General features: G+C 37.8%; 1 protein-coding gene across 6 annotated transcripts; it reads right to left on the reverse strand.

Moving 5' to 3' along the window:
* Nucleotides 1-4,235: 4,235 nt before the first annotated feature.
* Nucleotides 4,236-21,912, reverse strand: LOC109241563 (probable vacuolar amino acid transporter YPQ3). Of its 6 annotated transcripts, none has more exons than XM_019408313.1 (14): nt 21,588-21,912; nt 20,133-20,332; nt 19,082-19,124; nt 17,483-17,509; nt 17,287-17,379; nt 14,970-15,133; nt 14,209-14,374; nt 8,974-9,099; nt 6,619-6,735; nt 6,056-6,076; nt 5,870-5,928; nt 5,624-5,714; nt 5,337-5,426; nt 4,236-4,597 (listed from the first exon to the last, which is right to left on the reverse strand). In XM_019408313.1, the coding sequence occupies exons 2-13, from the start codon at nt 20,306-20,308 to the stop codon at nt 5,364-5,366; spliced, it is 1,146 nt and encodes a 381-aa protein (XP_019263858.1). In that variant the 5' UTR covers nt 20,309-20,332; nt 21,588-21,912; the 3' UTR covers nt 4,236-4,597; nt 5,337-5,363. The 6 variants fall into 6 exon arrangements, with proteins under 6 accessions (XP_019263858.1, XP_019263859.1, XP_019263861.1 ...); XM_019408314.1 differs by having other exon boundaries at nt 20,051-20,332; XM_019408316.1 differs by having other exon boundaries at nt 19,082-20,050; nt 21,588-21,911.
* Between the last annotated feature and the right edge of the window lie 398 nt (nt 21,913-22,310).

Genomic DNA, 22,310 nt, shown 5'->3' on the forward strand with positions numbered 1-22,310 from the left:
CAAAAAGGAGTGAAACCTGCACAAGTACCAAGAACCAATCAAAGCACCGCTACAGCAGTAAATCCACCGCGGCTGTAATAGACCCACCGCGACCACGCTTTTTTTATCGCGGTCCGCGGAGGCAAAGACCAGAGAAGATGCAATCCTGGAATTTCAAGCAACGTGGCCCGTCGTTGATTCTTTGCGGCCGCGGTAGCCTCATCGCGGTCGCGGTCCATTTTTTGCGGTCCGCGGAGAATAGATTCAGAGAGCATGAAGTTTGGAAGTTTCAAGACACCGCTGACCGTGATTGATTTTATGCGGCAGCGGTGAAGCCATCGCGGCCGCGGTCTATTTATTGCGGTCCGCGGTGGCCAGATTCATAGAACAAGATTTGAAGCCAAAAAGCCTACCGCGGCTGCAATCCATTTTCCGCGGTCCGCGGTACCTCCTTCAAGGGCATTTTTGTCCAGCGAAATAGCTAGTATGAACTAAATGAAGTGGCCGGAAATTTCTTTTTGTTCATGATAATTGTGGCCCTCTCTGTAGCTGTTGTACGAGGATTCAGTTCAAGAATCAAGTATGGGATTTTACTCGTCGACACTAATATTAATCCCATTTAGTTTTGAACTTTGGTCAAAGCGGTCCTTAGTAAACAAACGTTCCAAAACAATACTGAAAGTGAATTGCAGCAATTACCTAGCTTATGTCAGTATGTGCCAAATCGGATTTGCTGCCGTCTTGGTTTGGATTAATTTTGAAATAAAATCAAAAACCCATTTCGGGTTTTCATGTTCACAGATCTGAATATTTAATAGATGTTCAGTGATTTATTGTTTAAATCTTCTAAAAATCATTTATTTGTGTTAGATTCGGAGTTTAACACTTATTTCATCAAGATTTAAGAGAAGAAAACTTGAAAAGTCCATTTCTAAATAGTGAAAAGAGTTGAAGAACTCTTCAAGTTCTTCAAAATCTGGAAAAGTCCTTGTTATTCGTTTAGCTCATCTGAAATGGAGTCTCTAGGGTTTTAACTTGGTGTGATTAATTAATGACATGGCAGCTGACATGGATAAAATTGATGTGGTCAGCTTCCACAGTGTCAAAACGTTAGGGTTAGGGGTAATTTTTTCAAACTTCATTAACAGCAGGGACAATAATGGCCGAAAAGTCTAACGGGTGGAACAAGTAACCAATAAACAATAGTAGAGGGGCAATTTTGACCTTTGCCCCTTCTTTTTTAGATTTTTAGGTCATCTTATTTGTAATTGAGCACGTGAACGCTGTTTTTTAGCTATTTTGAGTAATTGTGTAGCTAGTTTAACATTGAATCTTCAAATCTTAGCTTGTAATTATATTTTATGGGTTATTCTTCATCTCAATATCTGATTTCTTCCAATATTATGAGTAGTTAGACCCATTAGCTTAGATTGTGGCTCAACCCTAGTGTGGGTATTTGATGGGTCTCTTGTTTTAGGGCTTAGATGTTTATGGATGGTTGATATTTGGCTTGATTTGTATTTTCCATATTGAATTAGTGGTTGCAAACACTAATTTGTGCCTTTTTGACTTGGGCTCTTCTTGAGAAAGAGAGCTTGAGTTTAGGAAAATCAGGCCAACAAGGAATTGAGGCGTATTCAAGAGATTGATAGCCCCAATTAAAGGGCTAAACCTAGAGATAGTAATACCCGACTTGAGCCTATATTGCTTGCACAATTTTGACACCCAATTGGTCTTGAGAAAGCCAATTAGGGCAAAGTCACTAAAGCTACCGAGAGGCATAGAGTGAGTAGTTTCGTGCATTGGCTATATCACAATCCCAAACATAAAAACTTTGCCTTAGGCTTTAGAACCCGTCAAGTATTCACCTAGGGGAAAGTCACTTCCCTAGTGCCTTTCCATAAATTAAGAAAACCTCACAAAAAGATATCATACTTAGCTTAATTTCAGTATCATTAGTGATAATCCAGATTAGTGAACCATCAACACATGTTTAAAAGTGTAAACAATTACTTTGCACGTTACTAGTGTAGATAGGAACCCAATTCCCAAACATTCTAGCTCCCTGTGGATACGATCCCGACCTTCTCGGGTAAAAGCTGCATCGACTGCTCTTGCTACTCTGTAGTGGTGTAGGGTTAGACCCGATCACCCACCCCACCCCACCCACCCACCCAAATTTTCCTCAAAAATTCATATTTGGGTGTTAATAATCCATGTAGATTCTTGAAATAATGATAGAAATATGTAGAAATCACTTACCCTAAAGTCTTGTGTGAAGATCCATTTCAAAAATCGCCCCTCTCCAAGTTTAGGGTTCAAAATATAAGATAATGGGTCAAGGTCCCGAAATTCCTTTCTAATAATCAGTTGTAGAAGTCACAAATGCGACCAGGGGTTCGCAATTACGAGCCTCGCAAAACCAAGAAATGGCTCGTAAATACAAACAAGCTCCCTCAGCATCAGTTCTCGCAAATGCGACCGGGAGAATTGCAAATGCAATCAAGTGTCGCAAATGCGATAATCCATTTGCAAATGCAGATGTTGTAATTGCGCACCAGCCTCACACTTGTTAAGCTGGCCTTCACAGTCCATTATCGCAAATGCGATCAAGACTCTACAAATACGGACCTTTGCAATTGCGAGCAGACCATCACAATTGCAATGTCTGCAGCACTAGAAAACCTGAGCTTGCAAAACCACTCCAAAACTCATCCGAAATTCTCCCGAGCACCTCGGGCCCTACACTAAACATCCACACAAGTATATAAACCTCATACGAACTCGCTTGTAAGCTCAAAACATCAAAATAACATCCTTAACCAAGAATCAAACAACAAAATACATCATACAAGCCTCCAAGTTCAAGAACTTCAAATTTCACAACCAAGCGTCTAATTTATACCAAGTCAACTCGGAATGAAACCAAATTTTGCACAAGACCCAAATGACAAAACAATCCTATTTCAAGTTCCGGAACAACAATCTGAACGCAATAGCCTCAAAGTCAACTAACGGTCAAACTTATGAATTTGCCAACTTTCTACAAATAGAGCTAAATCATTCTAGGAACCTCCAAATACAAATCTAGACATACGCCAAGGAATGAAATCACCATATGAACATATTAGAACAATCCAAACATGAATTCGAGGGCGTTTATACAAAAGTCAAGCCTTGGTCAATTCTTACAACCTAAGTTTCCAACAGCGGAACTAAGTGTTCCAATTCACTCCAAAACCTTCCTGAAATCAGACCAAACATCCCCGCAAGTCACAAAATAATACACAAACATACGAGGAGCATCAAATAGGGGAATGGAGCTCAAATTCACAAAATAACCGGCTGGATCGCTATAGTAATATTTAGTCTCTCCTTTCTGACACGAAAAAATACTCGGATAAAAATACCCTTTACTAAAGCATGAAAAAATTCCAGGAACGATTATTGGAGTTTGAACATTTATTAGTTGAAACTCCATGAATTGTTCTTGGAGTTTGAAATGTGGAGATCAAAATCCAGGATTAATTCATGGAATTTCAACATTTATTAGTTCGAAGTCCAGGAATAATTCATGGAGTTCAAACATTCACAAGATAATAATACATTTTGTTTATAGCAAGGCTTGTTCGAACTCCACAACACACATGGGAGTGCAAAAGAGGTACCATGAAAATTATTTCACGTATCGATTTCGCTGATTTTGCTTATTTAATAGTTAGACAATTATTATTATTTTATTCATGATACCTATTTCAAAACTTTATTACGACATACCATGATTTGAAATAACCCTTTAACACTATTTCACCCATGATAACTATTTCAAACTCCATGAAAATTTAAGTTCAAACTCCATATCGTAGAATTTCTTTTAAGAAATTCTGAAATACACTCAATAGTCGTATATCTTAGTTTTGGTATTTCCCATGAAGTGAAAGCAAACGAACGCAAACAATTGCAAAAATGGTAACGTACATTCAGCAGCAAAGACTACTAAGGATCAGAATAGGATTCACTAATCCCCATAAAAATAAAGGAAAAACAAAGGAATGAAGTGAGAAATTAGAATGCAAGAAATAAAGAAAGTAGGTTAAGAAGAAGAAGACGTACATACGTCGAAAAATAGATAGGCACATTGTGGGGTTGTGGAAGAAGAAGAGTTGCAGAAAAGTTGGAGAAGAAGCTTAGTAGAAGGGTTAAAAAAAGTTAAATAAAAGGAGCATACTTTTGCACAACATTTTAAAAATGAGATAAAAGGTAAATACCAGCTTTAGTGGAGTACACCCCCTGCAAATTCTTATAATAAATGTAGCAAAAATTTCAGAACAAAAGTCATTTTATTTGCATAACATAAAAACGTGTGGAAAAGCAGAAAAGGAAATCAGGGAACACAACTAACTCGATCAAATTGCTCAAATATTTAAAAGGGGATGTGGATAGACAATTATCAGCTGAAGATAGGTATCTTGGAGCTTTTCTTGTACAAATAACTGCAGCGTTTTGGCACTCCCTTGTCAATTCGGCAGCGTGCAAGGCATTCTGGATAGCAGCTATTGTGGCCTCACAAATTCAATGAGGTTACGGGATGATTAGACATGAAAACCAAGAGATATTCCTGTAATGTTTCTTAGATTAGGAACTAAAATGAGAGCATCATAATACAAAACACAAATATTGTCTAGTGCAAATCTTTATGTTTTATTTAAGAGTTAGATTGCAGATACTATAAAAACGAGGAAGCTAATATATAGGTGTATGTCCACTTTGGTAAGTTCATATTAAGTAGGGACAAACAAATCGTAGAGTTTCTTTTTTCTCTTGGCTGTGGTACATCTCAACATACCTTATAAGATTAACTTGCACTATAACATCTTATATAGATGACAAATCAATGCAAAAAGTATCTGTGGTGTCAGCAAAGCTTTGCTTGTGATCCCACATATTCAGAAGTTCAGCCAGAGATAATGCCACGCAGATTCTTTAAGCCCCAAAAAAAGGAAGAAAGAAGAAATAAGAAGTGTCCATCTTAAATTTGACAAGACAAATATTTATAGTACATGCATTCAAGTAGTATTTCATTTAAATTTATTAGCTAAAATACGCAATGCAGATACTGTCTCCCAAACACAGCAGCTCCTGTTTGCAAATAACAGAGCATTTATAACCTACCCTAAGAATACAAGTTCTTACCTCATGTTCTGATTCTGACATAAACATAAAAAATAAAACCCAAGGTGCAACCCAGCACTAACGATTACCACATACAGTGACAGCATAACAGAGAAAATGCCAAAGTTATACAGAAGAAAAGTTGCAGGAAAGTATACTGCGGGAGATGTAGGATAATTGCATACCAAAACATGTCTGATCAATGGATTCACTTATTCTTTAATCTGCTGATCCCTTTGAGTCCAATAGCGGAAGAACACGAACTGAATCAGTATCTAAATATGAAATTAAGGAAATTCAATCATAGTAATATATGTTGGAGAAGAAATGATCAACAGGATATGTTGGACAAGAAATTCAATCAAAGGAAATTCAAACTATCCTTTGCACTTTTTAGTAATATATGTTGGACAAGAAATGATCAACATGATAAAATTATATTATAGAAATGAATTGTATATTGAAAGGATACAAATGTGTCAAGAAGTACACATCCTGCTGCATCCACCAGCCATGGTAGGTTTGGTCCAATTTTTGACCAATCTAAGCTGCTAGCAAGTATGCTACAAAAGGGCAGGAAGACTTAGAGAAAAATATGGTGAAAGAAAAAGTTAAGAGAAAGATATGATTCAGTGTGAGTGTGCGACTGAATAATACAAGTTTCAGTCGACTAATATATCCAAAGTGAGAAAGTCAGATGATGTCGGGATCTCCTCACCTTGCTACATATGTAGTATTCCCTAGCAGAGCAAATATGAACATTAGTGGATTAAGACCCTGCAAAGATTCACAGAAAATATTTTCGTAGTGAATATCATATTATTAGAAGAGACAATATCACAATTAGTATTCCTTTTGGTAGTAAATTGGATAATTAAAACAAACCAGGCAAATATAAGGTTACCTCAACATTTCCCCTTCTAATCTGTAAAAGCAAATGGAGGGGGAGAAGGAACAAGAAAAATCAAGTTAGTATTGGACACTAAATTTACAATCCTGGCATCACTCTTATTTATTTCAAATAAGGTCATACATGTATAAGAAAATTTATGAAGGAATTATTTTTCTTGATGACGGCAGCATCAGGGCCAGCTTGTGCGCACCTAACTATTCCATCGAGTACCTGGTAACTCCACCAGCGCAGCACCAGATTACTCTGCTCAAGACTTAAGCAAATGGAAAGAAATCACCTAATGTGTTTTCTCTATGCTAGGATTTGAACTCCAAGGTTTGCACCCATCTCATTGACCACTAGGCCAAATCCTTTGGTGCATTTATGAAGAAATTTAAAGGTTTACCAATTCCATTTCAATTGCATAGGATTGCATAATATTGTTTTAGTTGCATTATGTGATCTGATTGAGTCTAAATGCATTAATAGACAGTTCAGATGTTGTAGTCCTTATCGTCAAGGCATTGGAACAGAATGACCACACTAAAATTATTAAAGATTTTTAGATCACATACATTTAGGCAAATCTGGGGAAGGCGTCCACCCATGTAAATAGCTGCCATTCCCCAGCCAAGGAATGATCCAACTCCGCCGCTATTAGTTGTGGTATTCACCATCAAGGTTATATTCACCTGTGCCGACCAAAAAAAAATATTCACCTGTGACTCCCAATAAAAGTTCCCATCATGAATCACAAAAGAAGAAAGAGACAAATAGGCAAAGTCTTGAGTTTCAAGACTGTAATATTTGAAATGTCAAAATCTGCTTAGGATCAAAGCACAAACCACCTGTTTTTCACTAACTAAAATTGCATGTATTGAACATTCCTTAAATCTGTTTGGACTAAAGTGAATGATACCGAGGACAATATTACAGAATTTCTGGAGTTGGAAGATTAGAAGAACGAAGAAAAAAGTCAGGGATATACTGGAAATACCATTTATTTATGCAATTTAAGGGTTATTTTGGATGGAATAGAACATCATGTGTTTCCAAGGCAGTAATAGACTAGTGCAGTTGAAAAAATTTCGAAGGCAGCAGTAGACTAGTGCAGTTGAAAAGATCATCTTTGTCTTCGTCTTTTGTTATTTTGGTCTACGGATACCCTGATGAGCTTCATTAACTCCCTACACAGTTTAGAAGGATGCTCTTTTCTAAACTTGCCCATAGAGGAACTAAGAAGCACTGTCTTAGTGCTAAATATGGAAGAAGAAATTGAGGCTGATCGTTTCTCAGAAAAGTCGTGCTTAAGCTCATCTTTAATCTTTTTGAAGGAACTTGGAATTCTTTTTTTTACGGAATTTGGATATTTATCCTTGAAGAAGTAACTTAAAACACGGGGAAATTGTTATACAGTAAAACTCACTCCCAAACTTGCATTGGCAAATAACCTGATTCTCAAACTAGTTTGGGTTGTGTGAGTGTATGCACACTAACATAGCGCCCATGAACATGATGCAGAAACCTAAAGTTAGGACAGAACGTAAGGTTAGAATTGATATTGTATGCTGTATTTTCAGAAATGAGGACAATGTTTGGTTTTACTTTTCTATTCAAAGTTGTAATAGTTATACAATGTTTGGTTTACTTTTCTAAGCATGTATAGTTAATCCTTGTATAAAGAGAATACACCAATTTTGGTATAACTTTATAGTTTATACCACTATCAACATGGAATAACTAATTCATGTATAACTTATACATAGATAAAGCATCAAAAGGACAAAATTGTCCTCTTCTTTTTTCTAGAAGCCTATGAAAGTCAAGCATCCAAGGTGTAAACTCATTGCTTTTTAGTTTAAAAAATAAACAAATATTTTAAATGATATCTTCCATATTGTATACGGTAACATCGGAGGGTCCAATTTTCCATCGTTATAATGTCTCGAAGGCTCGAAATCACGGTCGAGTTTCATCCCTCGAGGGCCATCGACGCTCGACCTCGGGGCAGTATGAGACCGACGGTTACGGAAAGAAAGTGGGGAGTTCCCAAGGCATGAAGCTAGAGCCAGCAAAGTCTGTCAAGCTAGTCTGAGCCCGTATCGTGGCATTAACTAGCTATCTCATCTCCATATCTTTGTAATAAATGCACTTGCACTATGTTGGGATTCCCCCTCTTATATAAAGGGGATCCTTGTCATTTTGTAGACATCTGTTGCTCAATACTAAATACACAAGAACATTCTCTCTACTCTCTAACTTATTCTCTTGATCTCGTTATTTCATTTATTGCTCATATTTATTTTGTTCTACTTAAAGTTTATCATTTATTGCTTATTATTGGCCATAAAGAGCCGTCTTTGATTCGTCCATAACAGTTAGTCTCCATCGATCACCCTCAATAGCTCCCAGCCAAGCTTCAGATTCGACCCCGAGGTCCTCGAATACGCAAGCTCGAGGCCCTGATCGGCAGTGATTCGGTTTGATTAACACCTCGTTTTTAAGCTCTTACATTGTTTCTAATCATCCACATAGCATCAACTGCTTAACAACTAGCATAAAAATAGATCACGTATTTTTAGAACCACTAAATCACATATCCAATTTTAGTGCAATGAATCAAACACCCAACAACAAATAATCTTTGCATTACTAATTCATGTAGTATTACTAATCCCTGCATTACTAATTCCTATATTATAATCCCTGTATTGTCTACTGACAAGAAGTTTGTGTTAAAAGAAAGGAAAAAAAACTGGCTTAAGGGTACTTTGGAAACAGCATAATAGTAATTAGCTAAAATTAACCAGTTGCAGAAAAAAAGTGCAAGGAAAGTTGACAAATTTTGGGAAAGATCAAAAGTGAAAAAGTAAGCTAATGCTTATGAAACATTAGAGTATATCATTACCAGGTCATACTAATTTTAATACCTGTTGAAGCTTTCTCCCCACTTGCAATACAATTCCACTTGTTGGTTTCTGTAGTCTCAGGTTATGTTTCATGCTATCTTGTTTTAGAACATTTACAGCAGAAAGGAACCATGTCACAATGGAAACCTGCAAAGGAGAGTAGAATATTAGATGCCCAGAAAGGAGAGAAATATTGCCAGCAATTTGAATATTGTGAGAAAGCACAGGAGAAATTATATTATTGATGTATTAACATATGTTACAATGAGCCCTATATATATACACACATAACATGTCCTACTCCTAATATATATTGGATTAGGGTTATTTATTTACTCCTATTTACATGACTATTCTAACACTCCCCCTCAAGCTGGTGCATATAAATCATATGTACCGAGCTTGTTACATATGTAGTTAATACGAGGACCAGTGAGGGACTTGGTGAAAATATCTGCAAGCTGATCATTCGACTTTACAAACATTGTAGCAATATCTCCCGAGAGTATCTTTTCTCTAACAAAGTGACAGTCAATCTCAATGTGTTTAGTTCTCTCATGGAACACTGGATTTGACGCAATATGAAGAGCAGCTTGATTATCACACACAAGTCCCATCTGACTAATCTCACCAAATTTCAACTCCTTGAGCAACTGTTTGATCCAAATTAGCTCACATGTCGCCATAGCCATCGCTCGATATTCTGCTTCTGCACTAGACCGAGCAACCACATTCTGTTTCTTGCTCTTCCAGGACACCAAATTTCCTCTTACCAAGACACAATATCCAGACGTAGAACGTCTATCAGAAGGTGATCCTGCCCAATCAGCATCTGAGTATCCAACGATCTGCTCATGGCCTCGACCCTCAAACAATAAACCTTTGCCTGGAGTTGATTTTATATACCGAAGAATGCGAACAACTGCATCCCAATGACTATCACACGGAGAATCCATAAACTGGCTCACAACACTCACAGAAAAGGAAATGTCAGGTCTTGTCACTGTAAGGTAATTTAATTTACCAACCAACCGTCTATATCTTGCAGGATCGCTAAGAGGCTCCCCCTGTCCTGGCATAAGTTTAGAATTCGGATCCATCGGAGTGTCAACCGGTCTACAACCTGTCATTCCTGTCTCTTCAAGAATATCTATGGCATACTCTCACACCTGAGCTAGACTGAGCGACCTCAATACCCAGAAAATACTTTAGTTTGCCCAGATCCTTAGTCTGAAAGTGTTGCAAGAGATGTTGCTTCAATTTAGTAATACCATCCTGGTCATTGCCGGTAATAACAATGTCGTCAACATAGACCACCAGATAAATACAGAGACTCGAGGCAGAATGCCGATAGAATACAGAGTGATCAGCTTCACTCTGAATCATGCCAAATTCTCGAATAACTGTGCTGAACTTACCAAACCAGGCTCGAGGAGACTGCTTTAGACCATAAAGTGACCGACGCAAGCGACATACAAGGCCACGAGACTCCCCCTGAGCAACAAACCCAGGTGGTTGCTCCATATAAACTTCATCCTCAAGGTCACCGTGTAAAAAAGCATTCTTAATGTCCAGCTGATAGAGGGGCCAATGGCGAACAGCAGCCATGGATAGAAAAAGGCGGACTGATGCTATCTTAGCCACAGGAGAGAAGGTATCACTGTAATCGAGCCCAAATATCTGAGTATATCCTTTGGCAACAAGACGAGCCTTAAGACGATCAGCCTTACCATCCGGACCAACCTTGACTGCATACACCCAACGACAACCAACAGTAGATTTACCTGAAGGAAGAGGGACGAGCTCCCAAGTACCACTCGTATGTAAAGCAGACATCTCGTCAATCATAGCCTGTCGCCATCCTGGATGAGCAATGCTTCACCTGTAGACTTAGGGATGGAAACAGTATAAAGAAGATAGAAAAGCATAATAGGGTGATGACAAACGATGATAACTCAAACCGACATAATGGGAATTAGGATTAAGGGTGGCCCATATACCTTTCCGAAGTGCAATCGGTTGATTAAGAGGAGACAAGTCCGCAGTATTAGCAGGGTCGAGTGCAGGACATGAATCAGCTGGACCTGATGCTGGGCGCGGACGACGATGATATGTCAAAAGTGGTGTTCCTGTGGCAGGGAGTCTAGGAGACACTAGACTCCTCAACGGTGGGAATGGATAAGACTTCTATAGCGGAAGGTGAAGGAGGAGCTATAGGAGACTCGGGTAAGACTTCTGTGGCGGAAGGTGAAGGAGGTGCTATAGTAGATTCCTTAAAGGTCGGTATAGGTAAGACCTCAGATATATCAAGGGGGTCAGAAAGGTCAGAAGAGGTAAAGAAAGGTTTAGACTCAAAAAATGTGACGTCAGAGGACATAAAGTACCTACGAAGATCAAGTGAGTAACAACGATAGCCCTTCTGAACACGAGAATAACCAAGGAAGACACACTTAAGAGCACGAGGAGCTAACTTATCTTTCCCAGGGGCTAGGTTATGAACGAAACAAGTGCTCCCAAAAACACGAGGGGGAACAGAGTATACGGGTTATTGGGGACACAATACTGCATACGGTATCTGATTCTGGATGGGAGAGGAAGGCATCCGATTAACTAAATAACAAGCTGTGAGAACTGCATCGCCCCAAAAACGCAGCGGAACATGAGATTCAATGAGAAGTGTGCGAGCAGTCTCAATGATGTGCCTATTCTTTCTCTCTGCAACCCCATGCTGAGGGGTATAAGGACAAGAGGTCTGATGAATAATTCCTTGAGAAGTCATAAACTGCTGAAATTGAGAGGATAAATATTCTAAGGCATTATCACTGCGAAAAGTGCGAATGGAAACACCAAATTGATTTTTAATTTCAGCACAAAAATTCTAGAATATAGAAAACAACTCAGAACGATCTTTCATTAAGAAAATCCAAGTACATCTTGAATGATCGTCAATAAAACTAACAAAATAACGAAATCCCAAGGTTGAACTGACTCTACTAGGACCCCATATATCAGAGTGAACTAAAGAAAAAATAGACTCTGCGTGACTCTCAATACTACGAGGATAGGAGGCTCGGGTATGTTTCCCGAGCTGACATGACTCACACTCTAAGGTGGATAAACTAGACAAACCAGGCACCATCTTCTGAAGCTTGGATAAGCTTGGATGTCCTAATAGGTCCGGAGGATCTGTAACTAGACATGCCTTGGAGGATTTTAGGGAGTTAAGGTAGTAAAGCCCTTCTGATTCAAGTCCTGTTCCAATCGTCTGCCCTGTACTGCGGTCCTGCATAATAAAAGAATCATCAATAAAATATATACCACAATGGAGGGCACGAGTCAAACGACTAACAGATGCAAGATTAAAAGGACAGCCAGGGACATAGAGAACGGAACCTGGAGTGACAGAGGGTAGGGGATTCGCTTGTCCAACTCCTTTTGCTTTGGTTTGAGACCCATTGGCTAAAGTAACAGTGGGAAGAGACTGTGAATACGCAATATTTGACAAAAGTGATTTATTACCAGAGATATGATCAGAAGCGGCTGAGTCCACAACCCATTGTCCAGGAGGACTAGACTGGGAAACACAAGCAAAAGAATTACCAGCAACAGAAGTATTAGTCTGAGCAACAGAAGCTACTTGTGGAGATGTCTGCTTACTTGCTCGATACTGAAGGAACTCATTATACTCCCCTTCAGATAAAGAAAATCCCTGGTTACCTGTAGTCTCAGTCTGAGCAACATAAGCATTTTTGGGTGGGTGGCCATGTAAAGAATGGCATACATCACGAGTGTGTCCAAATTTATGACAATAAGAGCACTTGGGTCTAGATCTTCCAAAACAACCTCCTCCTCGTCTATTCTCCATAGTATGAGATGCCCGATTGTCCACTGATTGGGATACGAGGACAGATGAGTCAAGTGTCTGTGATGAGCTCACTGGGTGACTAGGTGCTGCAGGAAGGCGAAGTAATCGAGAGAATAATTCATCAACTGTGGGGACGGTTGGACTAGCCAAAATCTGGTCACGTACTGAATCAAGGTCATTAGGGAGTCCAGCGAGTGTAAGAACTAGAAACATCTTCTGTCGTTGCTCTTGTTGTTTTTCAATACTGGCAGAAACTGGCATCAACGTCTCAAATTCTTCCATGACTGCCTGAACTTGTCCCAAGTAAGTAGACATATCTAATTCCTGTTTCTTCAAGCTTGTCATTCGCGATATTACATCATAGAAACGAGATATGTCATTAGTGTATAGATTACGAGCCTTTTCCCAAACTAAATAACATGTCTGGAATGGACGGAACAAGGGCATCAACTTGGAATCAATAGATCGCCACAGGATACTACATAACTGAGCATCGACCTTCTCCCACTGTGTTTTGGCTTTTTCATCACCTTCGGTAGCCTTTTTTGTTAAATGATCTTGAACTCCTTGACCTTTACACCACAACTCGACAGATGAAGCCCAATCTAAGTAGTTTGAACCTCCCATTAAAGGTTCTGAGGTAATCATAACACCGGAACTGCCAGAACCCGGGTTTCTAGACCCGAAAGCATCGACTCCCAAAGACATGGTTGGATTATCACCAAATAACAAAAAGAATCAACTGAAAATTCTCTGAAACAGATGAAGAAAACATTGTGTTTGCCGGAAAAGTACTGTAGCTGCCGGAAAAATCAGTGTAGTCGCCGGAAAAACTCAAAGTGGTCGGAATCAAACGAAAATAGGATGGGTAGGGTCGGAATTGCTGTGCGACCAGGCTGTCCTGAAGAAGCTCGGCCAAAAAATGGCCGGAAGAGGCCTCACGCGCCGGCGCGTGACGACGGAGACTCGCCGGAAAATATTTTCCGGCGGCGCGTGAGGGCGCGTGGGAGAGGTTCTGCCGGAGAAATTTTTGTGGTTTGGTCGCCGGAAGCTAATCTATCTCGTGGTGGTGTTGGTTTTTGCACAACACCGACGGATATTGATTTTTTTTCTTGCGGACAGTGCTGTTTTGCCGGAAAAAAAAGGTTTTTTTTTTTTTTTCTTCCCGGAGTCGCTGGAATTTATGCACAGCGATAAATATCTCACGATAGCTCTGATACCATGTGAGAAAGCACAGGAGAAATTATATTATTGATGTATTAACATATGTTACAATGAGCCCTATATATATACACACATAACATGTCCTACTCCTAATATATATTGGATTAGGGTTATTTATTTACTCCTATTTACATGACTATTCTAACAAATATCATAGAAAAGCTCACCAAACACAACATGCGTTTTGTGTGTGGTGGAGGTAGAGAATTTGTGGCTCTGATTTCCTCAAGCAATGGCTCCTTAAAATTGAATTCTGCATCCAAAGGAGGGGTTCTGTGCGATGGAAAAGATCCAGCTGTAGGAGTATGACTCATTGATAGAGATCTTGCTGACCTGATAATTCATCAATGAGGGAGCTTCTAATAAAGAGGTATACAAATATATTTTATCATTGTGGGCAACTTAAGTAAAAGTCTGACTGTTATGTGCTTTACTGCTTTAACATAAGTAGGCTATACAAGAATGGAGTTTTAATTGTCAAATATGATGCAGTGCATTGAGAATGATTCAACTGAAAACCAGCAAAGAAGCATCAAATCTCTGTAACTAGGTCGTTTTGGACGAACATGCAAAGTATGTAAAGTCTAGTCACAAGAAACAGTAAGCAATTACTATGTGATTTTTCAAACCGGAGGTTTATGAATTCTTTTGTATCTTCTGAAAGTGGTTATCATATCTTCCTGACATAAGAAAAGAACAAAGGCAGACTTTACATTCTTAATTAAATAGGAAAATATAGTTGGTTGGACTCTATTTGCAACTCAGTTATAAGCTTATCAGGAGCTGTTTTTTGTTTTGGACTCCAAATGTTTCAAAGAAGAGAAACCAACTAAAGAGAATAGCTCTTAAATGTGCTATGGCAATATAATATTCACATTCACATAACAGATCAGGCTGTTTGAAAGGCTTCTGGAGAGCAATCACCCACATGTAGTATAAATCTCCTCCAGAGGACACAATAGGAGTGCGACCTGGAAGAGAAATTGGTGAGCTTTGAGAAAATCCAGATGTCGAAGACACTCTACTGCTTTTTGACTCATCTACTCCATGATTATGCACACTTTTCTTCTCGAAGTCCCCACTCTCACTAACCTTGCATTCACATTGAGAAGACAAGCATCATCCAAAAGTAATCTTAGCATAATCTAAGAACAAAAATATCTCTGCATAGCAGCTACACTAAAGAACAAAAAACATAAATTTAATGCTTATTATAAGGTTATTCCAAAAGTTCCAAGAATCAAAACTCAGACAAAAGGTTAACTTGTAAAACTAGTATTTAGTCAGTTAGCTATGATTGGATATTTAGCTGAAATAAGCCTCAAAACTGCACTCATATATCTCTTTGAGTAAGTGCACTAGTAGTCGGAAACAGTCTCTCTGCCCTTCCAGGGTAAGGGGTAAGGCTGCGTACATCCTACCCTTCCCAGACCCCACTTGTGGGATTATACTGGGTTGTTGTTGTTGTAAGTGCACTAGTAGCCCATGAACTTTAACTGGCAAACACTCTAACCCTTTAACTATTTTTAGGAGCAAAATTGACCTTCAACATAGTCCGAACACTTACATTAGATTCAATAAAAATTATCTAATATAGAGAATTATTTAAAGGCATTTAAGAATTTAATAAGATGTTGATAAAATTTCTTGCATTTCCTTGAATTCAACATGCTTTAAAACATACTTAGCAAAAAGATAAGATTTATTCTCTTCATCTTATTTAGTTTGCATCCAAAACATTCTTAAATTAACAATTCTCAACAAAATTTAATGGAAACCAAAGAAGCGGTATGATTACTATGCTTCAACAGTTCAGGGTCATCCTTGCTCCTAAAAATATTTGAAAGGTGATATTTCTTTTAGAAGTAGTTAAAGGTTTAAATCACTAACCCCCTTACCACTACATATTAATCAATTCTTAGCTACAGAAGCAGTTTCCTAAGGTGTCAAAAGGCCTCAGGAAAAGCTATGTGGCACATCTTGTGGCTTTTAACTTCCTTTGGAACTCATATTACCTGTTTAAGTTTGAAGTGTGAAATTAAAAAGAGACTGAGATGGGTCATACTGCAATACTGCATTGTGGGTTAGGTAGCGTGAATACATAATAGAGCCACTAGTAAAGATTGGGAAATTAAAACTGCTTGACCTTGGTGGTTATAAACTTAAAGGTCGCTGCTTTGAAGACAAAAAAGATGTCAATGCTGGATGATGTTGAAGCCATAACTAACTATTCTTTCCTTTTCAGTTTTAGAAGACAATTTCTAACTTGTTTGTTGAGTCTGAATAATCCTTTAGTCAACAGTTTCTAAAAACTGGTGAGCTGACCTTCTTTATGACATTCCACTTTACAAGTTTCAGTTTCTAAGATTCCAAATATGCATTTTGATTGGCTTGTCTATTGCTTATAAATTCTGTTTTCCCATTTATCTTCTTGTCGTCATTTGCTTTGTGTTGTTAGTCCATTACTTCATATAGCATCTTAAATATAGTTAAATTTCTTGCAACTTTGCGTGCAAAGGTAATTCTAGTAGAAAAAGCTAGCTACATCTTTTGTCAAGTTCATGCGATCAGAGGAAGAACACCAACCGGGCCACAACATTGGATGGTAGTGTCAGATGACTTTGGACTGGGAAGTTATAAACTTAAGGAAGTTGGTTCAGGAGGACTAAAGGGTAAAGCCACTTGCTCCCTGATCGGCTCGCCATGGTGTATGTTAGTGCTTCACTGTGCAGAAATCAAACAACAACAATAATAACTACGCCTTAATGCCAAACAAGTTTGGACCAGCTATATGAATTCTTATTGTCCAAGTCACTCCATTTGAGCTTATCTCAGCTAATATTAATTAAAATAAAATGTACTAGAAGTTCTTTATATTTTAGACAGGCATATAAATCTCTAGATTGTAATAATACTAGAGAAATTTGGGAGCATGGATAACTAGGTTGCAGAACACATTGCTTCAAACATGTTCTTGGAAATAATAAAGAGAATCATTCCCCATATCTCTTTTTTTTCCTCTCTTTACACCTTTAACAACTAAATAAGTAATCTCCACCAAATACATAGCTATTGTCTTCATGACAGCCATAATAAAAGCATTATTTTATATGTTTTATTAACTCTCAGGAGTAGCAACCTTGTGACTTGGAAAAGAAACAAGCAATCCACAGACGGATAGATAAAAAGGAAATGAAAATATTTAACATATTGGCATTATAAGAAGCAAGAAAGAAATTCCTTACTTCATGCCATCTTCTGTTGGATTCTAGTCGCGGATAGATATGGGCATAATACAATGTTTGTGAAGTGAGAATAAGTGTTGTCACCGTGTACAGCTGCCGTATATAAAAGTAGAATTTCATTCTGTCAAAGACTTTCATAGAATAATTACCCCAGCATAACAGAGAGCAATGATTTAGACTACAGAAAATTTGTTACCATTGCCATGTAGTACTGGGTTGCAAGCTGTAAGGAAAAACTATCAGTTAGTTTACAGCATCATATTTCTAGATAACATGCAGCACATTCCACTACCTAGAAATTATCACAGAGAAAGCGGACAAGAGAAGAGAGGGGAGAGAGAGACCCAAATCTCTTATTGACTCAGGCAAATTTGAAGCACTTACTACTGCAAAGGGATTACATAAACAACATTTCATTTCTCTTATTGGGAACACAATGAAGATATATAATACCATAAAGAGAGGTTACAACTGCCACAAGATAAACGAGCTTACATTCAAACTTAACCTTAGCCAGTTAGATCCTCCAAAAGTCAAACTAATCAAGGGCGCCTAGTTACTAATGTACAAATACTGAAGTGAAATTTGAGAAAGCAAAATCAATTTTAAAGCGTAACAAAACTTACAACCTCAAATCTGCTTTAATAAGAGTTAGCATGTGAATCCAGAAAAAGTTTTACCATAATTTGCAGTCTATTGCATGAATGCGTGCCCTTTTCAGCTCACCACAAAGCTACATTTATATTGGTAGATCAACTTTGGCTTCCAGAAAACGATGAAATTGAGTAAGCATTTTCATATTTGTTACCAGGATTACAATGAAGAAACTGTTTTTGACCTTTCTATTCCGTTGTGTTAATTTGTTAATTGGTCCAACCTTGTTAAGTTGTCACACAAGCAGTGTTATCAAAGGCGAAAAGCGCAAAAAAGCTCTAAGGCCTGTTGGGGCTTTAAGCGCAAAGCGCAAATAAAGCGTGGGCTTTAATAAAAAAGGCGCAACTGGAGAAAAAGTAAAAATATATATATGTAGTCCAAGACCAATAATTATAAGCATGAATAACACATATGCAGACAAAACATTTAAAAATAATTACGATAAAATAAAATATCATTTGTTTAGTGTCGCCTTTTCATGATTACACTCATCGGCAAGGAAAAATATGCCTTAGAGCCTTGATGCGGCACAGAAGCGCCCCCAAAGCGAGGCGAAGCGCTCAACATGTTTTGAGCCTCACTTCAGGGCTTAAGCGCGCTTTAAACGCACCTTTGACAACACTGCGTAGAAGTTGTATGGACCACTGATTCATCTGCTAATAAAGCTTACGCTGCAAGTTGTGAGGCCGTATTCTATTGAGCCAATGCCTTTACACAAATTAAATCACAAGCATGCCAACAAAAAGAAAGAGCACAATCTGTAGTTTCTTTAGTTCTAACGGATGAACCAGTTAGTGAAACTATTATAATGGAACCACACATTCAACCCTATGCCTCTGTACCAAGAAAAGAAGTCAAATAGTCCAACTTCATTGATACTATGCCGCATTCCTTCAATATCAAATCCCCGATTAATTTAGAAGAAGGAAATCTTTTTCTCGAATTTGTTTAGACATAGAAGTACAGGCCTAAACAGAACGACATACAAGCACAAAGGATGAAGGCACATCTATTTAAGTACGGTAACATCCACGTGAAGCCCATAGTTTCAGTGAAACAATATGGAGAGGCGAAAGTGAGAAGGATGAATTAAGTACTAATGCACTGGATTCTGCAGCCTGGAAGTAAATGAATGACTTACTGTGGCTGGTTCTAGCATGCAACCAAAAAGGTTGAAAAGATCCCTGCAGAGAAAATAAAAAGGCAATTTATATTTAGAACTAGTGTCTGAATATAATTAATGATTGGAAGGTGGTGTATAATTTATTTATTTATTTTAATAATTGTATAACTGTACGAAGAACCTGAAGCACATATAACATTTAATGAACTTACTTGTATTGTACTCTACTAGTTTATCAATGCAAAAAAGGTAAGTAAAACAAAATTTTACCTAAAGGATACACTAAGAAAAAAAGAGACTCTCTACCCAATAGTCATTTTCCCAAAAATTATCACAAAGACCTCTATAGAAAATGAGTATGAAAGGGCATTGGAAACCAACATTTCCAGTTTAACAAAAAAAATTGATCTGCTTGTACAGAATAACAGCTATCAACACATGCACACCCCTTGGAATCTTTCAGGGGAAGAAGGAATATATAGCATGTCAAAGTAGCGGAAGGTCTCCTTTCTTATTGATTTTACCAAAAGGGAAGATAGGAATTAAGCAAAATGCAAAGAGGACTAAATGCTAAAGGAATGGATAATGAACAGAGGATGGAAGCGCATAATATTCATAAATTTCAAATTTGAGAAGAAACTTTCATGGTTTGAAGCCCAGAACTGATGAGAGCATTAATATGCAAAAAAGCAAATTTCAGTTACTAGTATTGATCTAAATAATGAACCACTCAAGACTCCTCAATACAAATACCTACAAGATTTTCTATAACCGAGAAGAGACAGAAAAGACCAAAACTAGCAAGCAGAATTGTGACTAACCATTGGAGAAACTAATGTCTAGAAAAGTCAGTAAGAAACTAATATAAATAAGAAGCTTTGTAGTTTGTACTAATTGAAAGCAATCTTTTACTGATCTGCATCCAAGAAGGCTTCTCAAATATGTTGGGAAAAGATGTTCAAAGTTCATATTGCAGAAGTGTAACACCTGAAAGATGTAGAGATTAAGAGCTCCATAGCATAATATGGCAAAAGTGCATGGCCACTGCAGAAAATATTCTGCCACTCACCCAACAATCCAAGCGAAGAGGAAAAAAAGAGAGAGGCCCTCAGTGGATTTCTGCTTGTAATTAGTAATGATTTGGGGTATCTCCGCAACCCCCCAACTCACAACACTAATCAATCCCAAAGCCAATGAGACTGTAGCCATTGAAGACGAACTTCCCAGGTTTAACATCTCGCCCATAAACAGAGAGTTTTACTCGTGTACCTACACACCACATATGTATATATGTAGTACACTGTCATAAAACTGATACAACTAAATACTATTAACTTTCTAGCTCTAACCGCCAAGAGCAAAATCCTTTATTTTTTTTATATAAAATCCATGAATAAAGAAAAATTAAGAACTGTTTTACTCACTTGTTCCAATTTATATGATAATATTTCCTTATTAAGCCGTTTAAGAAAGAATGACACTTTTTTATATTTGATAAAAATTGTACTTTAAATGATACTGAAATGCTATGAAATGCTTAATACCACAAGTTTCAAAAGTCACATAACCATACAAATGTTATGGCACGTTTAAGACCCCAAGTTTCAAAAGTTTCTTCCCCCATTCCCTTTCGTGCGAATTCCCCAGCTGATACAATATGAGAATTTAAGAAGAACTAAAGCTAAAAACTAAGCTAAGAAAAAGGAAATAACAGCTTTCATTCATAGCCTCTGAAAAATGGCAAACTCGGTACATATAGAGGAAGTAAAACCTAGGGGTCAAAGTAAAATAAAATAACTACTTATAGGACTCAAATATAAAATGTAATAACTGATAGGTAATAACAAGCTCAACTCCCATGTACACTTTCGAAAACCTAGAGTACTACTTCCCACAGCTACTCTATTTCTAAATCGTATTACCAGCAGCAAATTCAAAGCTTTTGGGGCCCTATCTATGACTCCATATATTTTTGACTCTATATATGTGGGCATCTGATATCTATAAGTGTTTCCCTACCCGGTTACAGCATTCCTTTCTATTGCGCCTAAAATCTCTATTTCTGCTAATATTTCATGTGCTTCTATTTATGGTTCTTATGGAGCTACATTGCAACAAATCTTCTTTTTCTACAGCACTACTTCTATATCTTTGTTTCTTTCTTAAAGTTCGTCGACTCAAACTATCTCGCATAAATTGGAACTCAGAAAGTAATAATCTATAATAGCATAAACCTAGGCTAAGAAACAAATTCTTATCAATTAGCGTAAAGTCCGCAATCATGATAGTTTAAAGTAAGAAAATATTAATAAGTACTAGTAATATTTAAGAACCTCTTTATAGTTATTTATATATTCCAATTTAGAAAAAAATCAAGTGATGTATACGCACAGAAGGGAAAGGAATAATATCCATCATTTATTAGAATTGGAGGTGAAAGAAGTTTCATAAATGCACATGTGCTTGGTTTACGACAATACTTAAAAGAATGTAGATATTGAGAATGATAAGCTAAAAAACTTACAGTGGTAATGCTAGTCTAAGAGTACATGTGAACTCACGCAGGCATGTGGCAACGACAATGGGAAGGAGAGTAATGAGTAGTGTGTAAAGAGAGAGAAGAGAGAATGGGTGGTGGTGGTTTTTGCTGGTTTGCTGGAGTTTAGCGTTCGGCGTTATGCTGAGCTTGAGTTGGCGTACGAGAAGGACGTCTTAGGCCATGCTCACCGATTTTAAACATTTTGATGTAACCCTGACCCACATAGTTTAGGGGTCGGGGCTAGGGGACCATTAAGGGATTGGGAGGGGCTCAAGTTTTCTGACTAACGTCCAGCCCAACTTTTGGTCCACCCGGCGGATGAACCGCCTGAGGGGTGATTGACAAGAATTGTCTCTTAATGGATGATCTTTAAATATTATCCTCCATTTTGAATCTATTTAAAAAGTAGGGAAAAGGCCTAAAAATGCCACTTAACTTTCAAAAATGGTCTATCCATATCATCCGTTAAAAAAAATTTCATTTCATGCCACTTCCGTTAAAGAAATGGCCCATCCATGCCATTATTGATTAACGGCAGTGGCATGGATGGGCCAAATAAAAATTAAGTCGTTAGTCAATAATGGCATGGATGGGCCATTTCTTTAACGGCAGTGGCATGGAAATAGCAAATTTTTAACGGATGGTATGGATAAACTATTTCTGAAAGTTGAGTGGGCATTTTTATGTCTTTTCCGTAAAAAGTAACCC

The sequence above is a fragment of the Nicotiana attenuata genome, unplaced genomic scaffold (genome assembly GCF_001879085.1).
Source record: "Nicotiana attenuata strain UT unplaced genomic scaffold, NIATTr2, whole genome shotgun sequence".
Lineage (NCBI taxonomy): Eukaryota > Viridiplantae > Streptophyta > Magnoliopsida > Solanales > Solanaceae > Nicotiana > Nicotiana attenuata.

Coding starts and splice junctions, on each gene's coding strand:
- LOC109241563 (XM_019408313.1), bottom strand. CDS start 20,308: ATGGGCGAGATGTTAAACCTGGGAAGTTCGTCTTCAATGGCTACAGTC. Junction 19,125..20,132: donor CTCTTCGCTTGGATTGTTGG/GTGAGTGGCAGA, acceptor TTTTCTCTGCAG/GGATCTTTTCAACCTTTTTG. Junction 6,736..8,973: donor TGGGGAGAAAGCTTCAACAG/GTATTAAAATTA, acceptor TGGTCGGCACAG/GTGAATATAACCTTGATGGT.